Below are 15,364 nucleotides of genomic sequence, written 5' to 3' on the forward strand. Positions count from 1 at the left end.
AAAGGACAAGAGTGAACCAGATGGGTTTTTCGGACAATCAACAATGATTTCATGGTCATCAGTAGATTCTTAGTTCCAGATTTTTTTTTACTGAATGGGGAGGAAATGGCCTAGTGATGATTAGATGATTAATCCAGAAACTCAGCTAATGTTCTGGGGACCCAGGTACAAATCCCACCACGGCAGATGGTGGAATTTGAATTCAATAAAATAAATCTGGAATAAGAATCTATTGATGACCATGAAACCATTGGCTTTGACAAAGGGTCATTTGGATTCAAACTGTCAACTCTACGCTCCTTCCAGATGCTGCCAGACCTGCTGAGATTTTACAGCATCTGGTTCACTCGCACTCTTTAGGGAAGGAAATCTGTCATCCTTAGCCAGTCTGGCCTACATGTTACCATAACGTGGAGATGCCGGCGTTGGACTGGGGTAAACACAGTAAGAAGTCTCACAACAACAGGTTTAAGTGGCAGTACAAGCCACTAGCTTTTGGAGCGCCGCTCCTTCATGTGGCTCCAGCACCACAGTAACGTGGTCAACTCTTAACTGCCGTCAAGCAACTCGGAATAGACAATAAATGCTGACCAGTCAGCAAAGCCTATGTCCCACGAATAGAATAAACAAATTCCACTATCTGCTATGGTGGGATTTGAACTTGGATCCCCAGAACATTAGTTGAGTTTCTGGATTAATAGTCTAACAATAATACCACTCGGCCATTAACGCTCCTGGTCTTTCTGTCAATCATGCTGTGGTCCTTCTATCAGGCCCCACCCATTCATAGATCAGGTCACGCCCCTACTGCAGGCCCTGCCCCCTTCCCGACGGCAATCTGAGCGCCATCTCATGATGAAACGCCCCTCTTCAGGCTCCGCCCCTCTCAGGCACCCCGCCTTCCGCTAGCCCCGCCCCCTCGTCATGCTCCGCCCCTTTTTCGGTTCTGCCCCCATCCATTGGCTCCCCTCCGGGCCCGCCACTTCATTGCGCCCCGCCCCCTCAACACGCTTCACGTATCTGCAGCCCCCGCCCCCTCTTTTGGCTCCATCCCTTCTCTGCGCCCCACCCCCACACCGGACGCCGCCCCGGGCCCGGCCCCCCAGCAGTTCCAGCCCAGGCCACGCCCCCTACGACTGCCCGGCCCCGCCCCCTCCCCCCCTCCTGCCTGGGCCCGGTCCCTACGCCTGCCTAGGCCCCGCCCCCGCCCTCGGAGCTGCCTCTACCCCGGCCGCCTCCTGCCCAAGCCCCGTCCCGACTCCTGTCTAGGCCGTGCCCCATTTCAGGCCCCGCCCCCTCCCCGTGCCCCGCCTCTGCACCGCTCCCTCCTGCCCAGGCCCGGCCCCTTCTCTCGGCCCCGCCCTCGCACCAGGCCCCGCCTCTACCCCTGCCCCGCCCCGTCCCCTCCAGCCGGGGATCGGGCAGCGAGTGGGGCTCCAACATGGCGGACAGCGCCAGCGAGAGCGACACGGATGGGGCGGGCAGCTCCTCGGCGCTGCCGCCCTCCAACTCCTCGGCCGCGCCGTCCTCCTCCAAGGCTGGCATCGTGATCTCGGCCTCCAAGCTGGAGGAGCTGAGTAACCGCCTGGCCTCGCTGCAGCAGGAGAACAAGGTGCTGAAGATTGAGCTGGAGACCTACAAGCTCAAGTGCAAGGCCCTGCAGGAGGAGAACCGCGACCTGCGCAAGGCCAGCGTTACCATCGTAAGTCCGGGGCCTTCCCTTCCCGCCGGGCGAGCTCGCCAAGCCGCCACCGCCGCCTCCCCTGCTCCCTCTCCCCAGGGCCTAGGCTGGAGCCCGGCCTCTGCAGTGGAGACCGGGCCAGGGGAGGTTGTCCAGGGCAGGATGGCAGCCCCTCAGTGCCCCGAGAGAGGAGGCTGAGGGGGAGACTGTGCAGCCAGCCTGGGGATTGTGCAGTGTGTGTGTGTGTGTGTGTGAGTGATTGCCCTGTACTGGAACAAATCCTCATTTCCCTCTGATTATTGGAGACCTGCCCATTTAATGGGTTGCTGCTGCATTTATCCCCAATACAGAAAACAAAAACCAGCAACAGGTGCTTGGAGGATAACCTGTGCGTGTGTGTGTGTGTTTTTCTCTGTCATGTATGAGTCCTTTTTTTTGGGTCTGGGGGTCCTAAATTTGAAAAAAATGCTTTTCTGATTTGCCCCCAAGTGCCTCTGCCATGCCACCTCAAAGAGTAGGAATGTGCAGCAGCTGACACACGTTGCAGTAAACTAGCTGCCACTGCCAAATGTCTTTCCTTTCGTAAAAGAAAGACTTGTGCTGGTAGGAGTGCCTTTTTTCAAAATAAACAGCATTAAAAATGTGTAATGGGGTGGGTGTGCCTGCTAACTTAGTGTTCCTTTGTTCATGTTGTGTAAAAGTGTCAGTGCTGCCCTCCAAGCTGAAGGTAGAATTCACCATTTGAAGCTTCATGTTACATTTATAGGGGCCTCCATTTTTTTTTGTTGTGGTCAGAATGTAGCTGTATATTTCTGCACACCTTTTGCCCAATCGTGTCCCATGGTAGAGTGGGTTTCCGATCACATTTGCCACTCGAGGGAGGTGAGGTCCATATGAACTGGGGAGATTGGGTTGACACAGTTTAAAAAAAGCACGATGAGGGGGTATATGAGTGGGTGGGGCAGAGGGGATAACAATTTTCCAGTGGCACTTAAATGTAAAAAGATCGCAGCTTTTCATATTTTTCACTGTTTGCAGCCTTAATTAGGGTGTGGTACTGCTATTTACAGGTCTCTGATTCACTGTTCAATATAATGCAAAGAAGCTGTGAATTGCATTGAAGTTTTTTTGTGTGTCGATGTACAGAATTCATGTTGTTTAGTTGCAAGCAGTTTTGGTACTAATTGTGATGGTTCTCTGATACATTTCTTAAATGTGTACTGGGTGGATGCTTACTCCTTTCCTTTCATTATAATTCTCCATTTGGAAGGGTAAATTGACAAATCTCTGTGCAGAAACATTTTGTTCTTTATTACGGAATTTTATACAATTGGAATGGCCATTTGGCCCAACTGGCCTTGGCTGCTGTTCAATCTCTACATAGACCTCCTCCTTGTACTTACCTAATTCGATTAGCGTAACCTCCTGGGTGCAGTGCTTCACCTGGTTCGTGCACAGAAAGGCTGGACTTTAAAAAGAAAATGGCCAGGATGTGGATGTGCAGGCGGGCACACAATTTGACGCCACAGGTGTCAGTGTTTGTTCCCCCTTTGGGTTGCCCTTTTTCAGATGGCGTAGTATTAAATTGGCTGACTGACAAATGGCAGAAAGGCAACTGAGGCCAACTAAATTTACTTAGTGTCGATTAAGGCCCGGTTCCAGCATTAAGTTGGATTTCTGGTCAGCAGTGCTGATGTGCCATGTTTTCTGGGCCAGCATGGTGGGCTCAGGGTAGGGGCACAATGGATCATACAAAGGGCCCCTTACTCCAAATCTGTAATAGCTGCTGGGCCACAACTGCAACCACTAGCTGGCCACTGGGCAGCTGGTACATTTAGAGAAAAAAACTGACTTGTTCTTGTCCCTCGCTGTCTCCACCTTAAGGTTGGCAGCTCCTAGCTTGTATAGTGAGGCTACTGATTTGAGTGCTGGAAGGACTCCCATTGTTCTCTCCAATCATGGGAGCTTGTCTGTCTTTCCTGATTTGATGAAGGGCCTGTTCTCTGCCTTTTATTTACCTGGAGCACTGGACGCTGTGATGGGCTTGTAGGTTTTGAACTTAGAACCACTGCTCTTTGAAAATTCAGCTCCTCGAGCCTCTGCTCCTAACTGGAGGAGAATTTCATTAAATTTGCAACAAGCATTTATTCATTCTGGATTGAAATACACGAGGAGCAGCCAGCAGCAATATCTTTATTTCTGATAGCTACTTACGAGCATGACAGAGAAAGAAGCCCATTGGAATCTTGGATTGTTCATGAAGAACTTTGGAAGTTCTTCCTTCCCCAGACTCTCCAGCTGTTAGGATTTTTCGATGACTCGCAGTGCCAGACAATGGGCCCTGTTCTAGAATATTATGGCAGAATGCACTTTATTACACGACCTCCTGCCCCTCTCGACCCTTCCCTATCTTCATTTAACATTGAACCGTATGGGATAAGAGATCCCATTGCATTTTGATGAAACCCCCATTCTGACAGTATAGTTAAGAAAGCCTACCAATGCCTCTACTTGCTCAGAAAGTAGGAAATTTTATGTCAGCTTCGACTCAGTACGGGGCGGCACAGTGGTTAGCACTGCTGCTTCACAGCTCCAGGGACCAGGGTTCGAATCCCAGCTCGGGTCACTGTCTGTGCCGAGTTTGCACATTATCCCTGTGTCTGCGTGGGTTTCGTCCGGGTGCTCCAGTTTCCTTCCACGGTCCAAAGATGTGCGGGCTAGGTTGATTGGCCATTCTAAATTGCCTCTTGGTGTCCCGGGAGGCATAGGTTAGAGGGATTAATGGGTAAATACGTAGGGATATGAGGAGAGGGCCTGGTGGATTGTGGTTGGTGCAGATTAGATGGGCTGAATGGCTTCTTTCTACATTGTAGGATTCTATGATAACTCCATGACTCTCACCAATTTTTAACAGATGCACCATAGAAAACATTCTTTCTGATTGTGTCACAGCTTGGTATGGCTCCTGCTCAGTCCAAGACTGCAAGGAAATACAAAAGGTCATGAACGTAGCCCAATCCATCTCTCAAACCAGCTTCCCATCCACTGACTTTGTGTACACTTCCCATTGCCTCAGCAAAGCAACCAGCATTATTAAGGACCCCACACATCGTGGGCATTGTCTCTTTCATCTTCTGCCTTCAGGAAAAAGATACAAAAATCTGAGGTCATGTACCAGTCGACTCAAGAACAGCTTCTTCCCTGCTGCTGTCGACTTTTGAATGGACTTACCTTGCATTAAGTTGATCTTCCTCTACACCCTAGCTATGACTGTAACATTCATTCTGCACTCTCGTTTCCTACTCTATGAATGGTATGCTTTGTCTGTATAGCGCGCAAGAAACAATACTTTTCACAATGCTAATACATGTGACAATAAATCAAATAAAAATCAAAAAACTTGCAGTCGAGAAGGGATGGACAGGAATTTTGTGTTGCTCAGTACTTTGCTGCACTGGAAGCTGTGATTATTTTTGTTGAAACTTGGGAAACCTGGGGATAGGATACCAGAATACGTGATTAAAAACAGAATAATCTAGATGTTCTTGAGTAGGATGGTTGTGTCTGACTTGCAATGTTGCAGATGAAGCATCTTTTGTTTGTAACTTGGACAAGATGTATTCTGCTGTAAAGTTTGGCTTGGACTGTATGTTCCTGGTGTGATTTCAAAAGATTGCTCCCTCAGCAGACTTGTCCATCTCTCTGATTTCACTATCCATCAGTGATCAACAAGTCCTTTTTCTACCCGTGAAGCAACCAGTCTTTTTATAATTCAGCCGACCTGATGATCCAGAAGCTGAAAGCAACTCACCAGCAGTTAAACAGGCTACCATTGAGAGAATTTTTTGAGATGTTAGTTAGTGAGGGAACGGAGAAGGGCAGCAGACATCAACTTGTGGCAGAGGTGATAGCTACACTATCTATTCAGGCCATATCATTATCTCGTAGTTACAGAAGCTTTTAATGTCATATTTATTGAGAAACGTAGGGGGAAATTATACTTCAGGTTTTTTTGAGTCTGAATTTTAGTTGAATGACTATATGCCCCATGGAACTTCTGACCTCCTGTGGAACAGCACATGGTTTTAGAATGTTTGTTTAGGGTTGATGTTGAGGATTCTGGATTTTGTGTAAGTTAATGTTTGAGTGTAACTTTGGTTGATACAAAGGTCACTCAATAGAATGTGAAAAGAAGGAATGCAAGGTTTCCATTAATGTGCTCTGATATTTATACTTGTGAAATGTCAATGCTTATTTGGCATGGAAAACAGGGTGGAATACTCCTACATGTAGAAACATAGAATCACTCACTGCCTGTGGGTGGTTTTCTAGGGTTGGGCAGTTGCATGTCATGGCTGTGTTTATATTTAAGTCTGTCCAGATGCACAGGAGTAAGCTGCTATAATGGATGTCTTTGGAGAGACTCGTCAAGAAGGGGACTTGTGGAGCTGTACTCTGGGCATTGTATGTTGACAGAATTTCCTTCGTCATTTCAAGGAGGAGTATTTTCTAATATGAAAAATGAAGTATATTGAGCAAGACAAAAACTCCTTTTTCCATTTTTCCTTCAATTGGAATTAAAAAGGTGGATTCCAGGGAAAAGCAAACTGTGGTTAACCTCCCATACCTGAACCTTGTTTTTAACAAAGGGGGTAGTTGCCTTTGCAGTTTTAATTGGCTTTTGTCAGCTTTTGCACTGACGTTTTGCAGTTCTAAAGTTGGGAGTAAAAGATTGAATTTGTTTATGTCCACTGCAGCAGCTTAGACTAGAACTTGAGATGAAATAAGCAAGTAAATCACGTATCTAATTACTCGTGCTCCCTCAGTGAATCATTCTGGGAATCTTAAAGGGTAGCTGAGTTAGAATATGATGAACTTTCAACTCCAGACTTACACTCAAGTGAGTGAAGAATTATAAAAGAGAAAATGAATTGCTGGTTAATTTCAGTTGGCCCATAGAAATTGTTCTTTGCCAAGAAAAGTAGCTGAGATGTACCACTTCCAATCTTCTATATACTAACCAGCAAATTGCCAACTGTAACTGAAAATGTCTCCATGAGAATTTGGGTTGTTTAAAGAACCATAGAGGCTACATACTCGCCAGTTTGTTCTGGGGCGCAACAGTATTTTGCTAAAAGAAATACCATTTTGCTGTGGACACTTTTCTCGTGTTCAGCATCGCACGCTACTCCTTTTGGCAAATGCTCACTTCCTATTATATAGACCTATACCTTTACCAGTCTAGTGTTTTGATAAATTGCTATGACTGAGAGAATCAAACAGAAAATCTTTGTGAAATTTTGTCTTTCTTGTATCGTGTACTCTGGTGTAATATTTGAATTCTGAAAATTGGGAATAAATATTTCTGTGGACTGTGTCTTAGCTAAAAGTAAACAGTAAATAACAAGTACATGAATGGGCAGAATCAAGGGTGCCCCATCAGTTGCAGGGTCCTCTTTGAAAGTTTGTCGTTTAGGTAAACTGGACTGGAGGTGCTATTCCTGAAATGTTAAGTTCTGTCGCAGTGTTTCAAACCTACCTACTGCTCAAAGTTTCAAATAGATTACCCAATTTAAACAAAGGCAGTACTTATCAAAATTCAGTACAAAGAAAAATGAAACACTAAATTCATTAAGACCATGGGTATAAAGTCCCCAAGCAATATTTGATTTGAATAGTTTGGTCGCTCCTTTGGTATATGGGCAAGCATAGAATGTTCACTTTCGTGGATTTGTATATTGAAATAAGTTGCACCATTTTCTTTTAGCAAGCTTGTTTTTATTAATTCTGCATGCACCTAATTCACCAAAGGTCCTTAGACAGCACCTTCCAAGCTCACGACCACTTCCATCTGGCAGGACAAGGGCAGCACATAAATGGGAACACCACCACCTGCAAGTTCCCCTGTAGGCCAGTCACCAACCTGACTTGCAAATATATCGCTGTTCCTTCGCAGTTGCTGGGTCAAAATCCTGGAATTCCCTCCCAAACAGCATTGTGGGTCAACACACAGAACATGGACTGCAGCGATTCAAGAAGGCAGCTCACCGCCACCTCAAGAGCAACTAGGGATGGGCAATAAATGCTGACCAGCCATCGGCGCCCATGTCCTACAAATGAATTTTTTTAAAAAATTGTGTTTCTTGATTGAAAGAAAGAAGTGAATATCATAAGGATAACAGTGGCACAGCGGTTAGCACTGCTGCCTCACAGCTCCAGGGACCTGGGTTCAGTTCTGGTCTCGGTTGACTGTATGTGTGGAGTTTGCACATTCTCCCCGTGTCTGCATGGGTTTCCTCCCACAATCCAAAGATGTGTGGGTTAGGTTAATTTGCTGGTTAGTATATAGAAGACTGGAAGTGGTACAGGCTAAATTGCCCCTCAGTGTTCTAAGGTGTTTAGGTTAGGGGGATTAGCAGGGTAAATATATGGGGTTATGGGGATAGGGACTAGGTGGGATTGTTGGCAGTGCAGGCTCGATGGGCCAGGTGGCCTCTCCTGCACTGTAGGAATTCTATGATTCTATAGGCATCATATAAATATCATGGGATGACTGTGGAAAGAAACTCTCCATGGAAACTAAATTACTCCTTTGCCTACAGCTCTAGACTATTTTCAGTTTCATAGATTTCAGAAAGGAAGATCATGTACTGGAGTTCTTGAGGTGATAGATTCTGGATGTGATGTTTGTGACCTTCCAGAAAGTCTTTGATAAGTCAGCATCCAAGAAACTGTTAGTGAATTAAAAAGGCTGGATATTAAACTGAATTTAAGAACTGATCTGGAAAAGTTTCTTTCTGCTTTGTGTCAATCATTAGACCGTGAACGTATGGTAAGTTTGCAGTTATTATTAGAATATGAAGACTAGTGGATGCTATAAGAGGATAACGAGATAACGGACAAAACAATGGCAATTGAATTTTGTTAAATGTGAAGCCGTACATTTTGCCAGTTAGAAAAAGTTTCATTGGAAGAACGGGGCACGTCTGTGTTTATAGAATGTTAGCAGCCATCGCCAGTGGATAAGACCATTCAGCCTCTTGAGCCTGTGCCTCCAATCCATCAGGTCGTGATGCATCGTAACTCCAATGTATACTTTGAATTCACAATCCTTACTACCCTTGTCGCATGTGGATTTATCAGTCTTGTATTTGAAATTTTCATTCAGCCTAGCCCTACAGCTTGCTTCAGCTGAGAGTTCCAGATTTCCACAATCTTACTGCTTGAAGAGATACTTCTCAGTCACCACTGACCAGTCTAACGTTTAAATTAATATCCTCTTGTGCTGGGCTATCCTACTTGTGGAAATAATTTCTCTCCAACTTCCTTCCCAACTTTTTTAATAATCTTAAAGCCCTTCCCATTTGGACGGATGACCCTTGCTGCTCCCCACACGTGGACAGATATAATTAAGATGTAACAGATAAACAGAGATTTCACAGAGTGGAGCATAAACACAGACTTTGAAGTTTTAAAATTAACCAGAAGCTTTAATATTTCAACCAAGAATGGCCACTGAGCGCCTGAATGAAACTCCAGAGTAATTGGTCTGTGAAAACCAGAGAGATCCAATCATGTGGTAAAAAGTGAAAGCAGTTAGTGAAAAATGTGAACACACAAATGTGGCACAGGTTGGTATATTTAAAATAGCAACAGGAATAAGAAGAAAAATCAGAAAACATCATCCTAGCTGGAAATAAGGATTGATCCATTCCAATCCCAGGCAAAATTCCTCAAAAAATAGTGACAACTCTTTCTGTTCCCATTGGCTGTTATATATGGTGGGATAGTTAGCTGTTGGAAATTCTGCTTGTCCGGCAAGAATCGCTCCATTTGCAAACTGAAATAGATTTGTTTATAATTAGACATGCAGCTAAAATGGGACTGATGTCAAGAATGATTTTATAACAGTGTGTTGCAGTTCTAATTATGTTGCCACCATAATAGCTGTCACTAATTATGAGGGAATCTACCTTGCTTGTTTGTGCTATTGGTTTAATTTTGACTTGATACTCAGCTCCTGCATTTTGGGTTTTCTGATCAAGTACTATGTAGCTTGGCATGATGTAGCTTCCACTCTAGTTGGTGGTGGTGAAATGAACTGCCCAATTGAGCTCTGCTGAAAACAGAATAAACATGAAAATCAAGCGGTATGATGTGATGGAAGCAGAATCCTACCATGTGAGAGTATATCTGAAATCTACTGCCTTGTAAATGAACAAATGTGAATATAATAACTTTTAACAATGTCTGTGATGTAGTTCTCTGGGCGTGGAGGAGAAAAAAATCCAAATTTGTTGGTATCACTCCCCAATGAGAAACTGTCTGCCTGAGGTTTGTCAGTTTTCTGTTGTTAATGCGTACAACTTTGTCTCTCGTCGCAGTAAGAATGCATTTTGTTGTTGCTAGATGTCAACCAAATGGCTCAAGGCAACCATGGCACTGCTGTTCATTATCTACATAAGTGGTGAATATGCTTAATATTGTGATTACCTTACTTCTGGTAAAGAATCATAGTTTCAAACATTCAGAGCTGTATCTCAAAGGAATTTGTGACTTGGCCACAGGCTTGTGTTAAAGTTCCTTGCTGCAGGACACCATTACCAGTTGCAATAGCCGAGAGGGGAACCCTGGGTTTCTTGCCATGCGTCAGTTCAACAATTCAGTTAACCTTTACAACAGGCAAAATATTTGAAGCTTTATTTGTCAAATAATGTCACTGCTAGTTTTCTTGCTGTTTTTGCTTTTGTATAACAAACTCCATTGGGCTGTGACTTTCTGATAGTGATTATTTTTTTTCCCTTGGGCAGAAGTGTAATTGACCACTCAGGTGATCTCCAGCATATAACCTATGGTCAAAGAGTCATTGCTCTGTAGCAGCTATTTATGGCACTTATAAGACTACAAATTTCTGGAAGAGCAGGTGTACTTTTGGAAACTGACTCTTTAGCTGTGCATGCAAGTCCAGGCTGCAGTATTGAGATTGTAAAACTTGATATGAAGGCAGCTCAAATGTTGTTCCATGAAACCAGTCCCTGCACCCTACATTCCTTTATCTCCTTCTGTAATTTAAAATTGTTAATATAATGCTGTCTTTGCCTTCTTTCCTCACTCTCAAGTCCAGTTTCTTGTCTCTGTATTTCAATTGATGAGCATTTTGAAGTTCATTATGTTTGAGTCTCCAGTTACAGATACTTCTCCCTAGCTATAAAGATTGTATGTAAAATCAGTTTATGCATTTCCAATTCATTACCTGTTGAGTATGGGTACAGCATAAAGCTGAGTTGTCTACAATTGGTTTGATTTAGAAAATCCAAAGCTTCAGAATGTCAGATTGGGAGGAGGGAGGATAATGTGACTCTCCTGATGCTGTATTTAACCTGTGGAAACACAAAGGTTTTACTTGACGTTCAGCTCATTCTGTCCCAATGTTTGATTTAAACACCGATTAAAGTGGATGTATCCTGTCCCTAACACAAACATCCCTCACCTTGCTAATGTAAAAAAACTTTTTTATTTTAAAAAAAAAAGTGACATCTGATTTGAATGCTTCCAGAAATCAGAAAAATTGAAAATATTCAAAATTAACATTTGCGGTACTTTCTAGAAATCAACGAACTCTGTTACCAAAGCTTGTTTGCAAAGGTTTCTGGTTAAATTGTAAAATGACAGTGAAATATATTTCAATATTCCTTTATCACATTGTGAAAGATGTACAGTGGCGGTCATTGGCTAACACTTGTATATCACTGGGATTTAAAAAAAGTTTCCAAATGCATCTTGGGGTGTGAAATATTTGCTATTTCCATGTGAATAATAGCAACGTCACAGACCCATTTTGTAGGTTCATCTCTATAATGTGGTAACTGTGTAGCTTGTTCCAGATAGAAAGTAAAACATTGAAGGATATTGCATGATTTCAGGCTACGAGGCAGAGTTGATCAAGCGTATGTAACTATGTCATAAATTCTAAATTCAGGTTAAGTAGTTAATCTGTGTCATTTAACATCCAAGATTTGTAAAGTCCTTGAAGTACACTTGAGCCTGTGTGCTGATGAGAAGCTAGGTTATTTGAAATTTTATCTTCAGGTTGGTGGGTGTTTTGGCAAATGGCAAAAAAAAATACCCTAACATTGAGAATTGAATTAAAATTCTGAATTGAAGTGCTGTTTTATCGTGTGACTTAAAGTGCAGCAGTTGTGTTTTATCTTGTATTTTGTGTTTTGTAGAAAAATGTTTTGTACTTTGACTGCTAAGGTGTTCACGAGCTTGAAGTGCTACACGTGGAAAGGTCAGTGGGTAAACATTCATTGCATAGCAGTGATAGTTGATGCTTGCTTGGAAAGTGCATACAGGAGTGCTGAACTCTGCCAATACTAAAATCCATACGCTTCATAGAACAGAACCATGGAATTGTCATGAGTCATTACTTTGTCATGAGTTAAACATTTTTTCGCGATCCATCTTCCCCTTTTATGAGTTACTGGTGGCAAATCTTGAGTGTTTTTAGCGTAGTAATTGATTACTAAGCAAGATTCCTAATAGTTAAACCAGTGATTCTTTTAATTGCCATTGAAAATTGCACTTCTGTCAATCTTTTATCTCCCCCACCCCCAACCAACCATGTGAATTGTATTGAATAACTTACTGTGTGCTTTTTAGCTGGAGGTTAGGGGGCAAAATTGGACTCTCTCACAAACAGAGACAAATAAAGGTGTAAGTAAGGACCTTGGATTGCAGGCAGCTATTGGTGAAATTGTGGAACGGGGACACACCAGGCAGATAGCTCTGCATGTAGGTAGATATAGTTGGGTGTGAGCAAAGCACAAGCATGTGTACACCATCTAGGGTGGCATATTCAAAGCTGGGAAAAGGATGCAGTGTTGTAGTGAATGGATTGTTTGAAGGCCAACCACAAGTGCCACGTGGCGATTACAAAAGCAAACAGTGCAGCAGCATGTATTGGCAGGATAGTAAAACCCACAACAAATTCAGCACTGTCTCTGTACAACTCCCTGGTTAGATGCCATCTAAGTGCCGTGGTCCCTGTGTCCTCTTGTAAGATGTGTGATGTCGAGGCATTGGGAAATGTTCACAGGAGGGCTACTAGACTGATGACGTGTTTTAAAAGCTCTTTGTTGCAGTAGGTTTGGAGAGTAGGGGATTTTTACTCCAAATGTGCAATTTCTGGATTTGAATGAGACCTTCAAAAAAGGATTAGGTTTAGTCTTTATGGATAACTGCTCAAGCTGGCTAAGTTAAGAAAGACCAAGCAATATATAAGCTATGTAAGCATTGAACTGTACTAGATATAGTGAGGCACAAGTTGCTGACATGCGTTGAATGCAAATTCGTTGCAAGCTTTTGTAAAGGAGTTGAAAATGGACATCAGCTTCGTGAAGGCGGGTAGATATCTTGAGCTGTCCATCATATCATAGTGGTCACCTAGGATATAAATAGGAGCAGGAGTAGGCTCTTTGATCCTGTACCGTTCAATTAGACTTTGGTTGATCTGATTGTGGCCCCAACTTTGCTTTCCTGCCTGTTACTGTGTCATCTCCCAACCTCCCACATAACCTTTGACTGCCTTGAAGATAAATCCACCTAAGTTAGCCATTACTGCTCTGTAGAAGAGAATTCCAGGGATTACAGACAACTTGAGAGAACATATTTGCTCGCTTTCAGATGTCAGGGTGATTTCCCAGAGTTGTTTTCCTAAATTGGCACGAGGTTTTTTTTTTGTTTCACTGCTTCTCCCAGATGGTTGTTTGGGATGGCAGATGGGGCTCTTGTCAACAAATTGAACTGTGACAATATGGAATAGGCTTAATGGAGCACCCTGTATTTTCCTGCCCTTTGTTGTGTTAATATGAAGATTTTTGCACTGAAGCTCTTCAAAGAATAAGAAGGCAATGTGGAAGCATTCAAGTGCATTGTAGCTTCTGTAACCCTGAGAAGTGACTGCCCCTGGAAAGAATTACACTGAAAAGGTGCCAAAAATGTCAATCTCTAATTTCAAACTTTGCAATATCTTGACAGCCTTACGAACAAAATGAAGAAAGCTTTTGAGACATGTAAACTGAGATAGAGACGCATTGGAACAGAATTGATGAATATATAATAGTGAAAAGAATGAATATAGACATATTCCCACACCAAGGTACTAGATCATTTTGGATTTTATCAGGGTCACTTAGCACAAGACTTTATTTCAACTTTGGTCCAAACGTGGATAAAAGTGCTGAATTCCAATGTTGAGCTGAGTGACTATCCTTGACATCTGGGCTCTATTTTACTGAGTGTGGTACCCAGGAATCCTAACTTATCCCCTTGTCTCCTGAAGACAATGGAAATAAGAGGGCAACTGTCTACTGCTAGGCTCATATCTAGCACAAAGCAAATGGTTGTTATTGTTCAGGATGCCATTGCAGGAATTCTTGAGGGTGGTGTCCTAAGCCCATGTATCTTCTGTTGCTTCATTAATGACTTCTTTCCCATCATAAATTCAGAATTAAGAATGTTTGTTGATGATTGTAGTGTTCAGTCAGATAATGAAGCAGTCTGCCCACTTGCAGCAAGACCTGAACAACGTTCAGACATTGCTAAATGGCATGTGATATTCACATCACATAAGCACCAGTCACCTGCCAACTCCAACAAGATAGACTTTAACTATCTCCCCATAGAATGCAGTGGCATTGTCATCACTGATATTCTACTATCAACCTCTTGGGGTTGCCATTGACCGAGAACTGACCTGGCCAGCCATCTAACTACTTTGGTTACAAGAACAGGTCAAAGGCTAGGAATTTTGCTGTGAGTAACTTGCTTTGTGATTTACCCAAAGCCTGTCCATAAGGCACACATTCAGTGTGATAGAATATTCTCCACTTGATTGGATGAGTCCACCTTCCAGGATGAAGCAACATGTTTGATCCCATCGCTGCCTTAACCATTCACTCCTTTCACACCACTTCCGTACAGTGGCAGCTACGTGTACCCAGTACAGAATGTACTGCATTGCCAAGGCTCCTATGACAGCACCTTTCAAACTCATGACCTTTGCTATCTGGAAGAACAAGGCCTGCAGGCACATGGGAACATTGCCACCTGGCAGCCCCCCTCGAAGTCGCACACCATCCTGATTTGGAATTATGCAGCCCGCCCTTCACAGCCGTGGGGTCAAAGTCCTGGAATTTCTTCCATGCCAGCACTGTGGGCGTATCTACACCACATGAACTGCTGCAGTTCAAGAAGTCAACTCACCAACACCTTCCCAAGGGCAGTTAAGGATGGGCAATAAACAATGATGCTCATCCCATGAACAAAAGAAAAAAAAGTCGAGAAATTGTCATAAATTTGTGCCTTTTGCTTTTGAAATATCCAAATATCACTTCATTTTTTCGAGAGAGAATTAATAAAAGTATAAACTGGGTCAGTTCAGCATGGGCTGTGGTCAAGTTGTAATTGAGCACTTTGGCAACAACGATCTAATTAGAGAGAGCTAGCATGGGAGTGAAGGACATGTCTGACCAATCTAGTTGGATTCACTAGCATAGTGGCTAGGGAAACATATGTTATCCATATGGATTTCCAGAAGGCATTGAGAGCGCCACATGAGATTACCATCAATGAAATTGCATAGAATTGGAGGTAACCTGGTTCCCCAGGTTGTTTATTGGC

At 43.3% G+C, this 15,364-nt stretch overlaps 1 protein-coding gene across 1 annotated transcript in view; it reads left to right on the forward strand.

Annotated features, from left to right (window-relative positions):
• The first annotated feature begins 1,398 nt into the window (after positions 1-1,398).
• ccdc6b (coiled-coil domain containing 6b) overlaps positions 1,399-15,364 on the forward strand; it is a 64,877-nt gene continuing 50,911 nt past the window's right edge. Inside the window, exon 1 of the mRNA XM_080205442.1 lies at positions 1,399-1,702. Within this exon, the coding sequence (XP_080061568.1) occupies positions 1,442-1,702 (261 nt within the window). The 5' untranslated portion in view covers positions 1,399-1,441. The remainder of the gene's footprint in view (positions 1,703-15,364) is intronic.

The sequence above is a fragment of the Carcharhinus amblyrhynchos genome, chromosome 17 (assembly GCF_965287045.1).
Source record: "Carcharhinus amblyrhynchos chromosome 17, sCarAmb.v2.hapA, whole genome shotgun sequence".
Classification (NCBI taxonomy): Eukaryota; Metazoa; Chordata; class Chondrichthyes; order Carcharhiniformes; family Carcharhinidae; genus Carcharhinus; species Carcharhinus amblyrhynchos.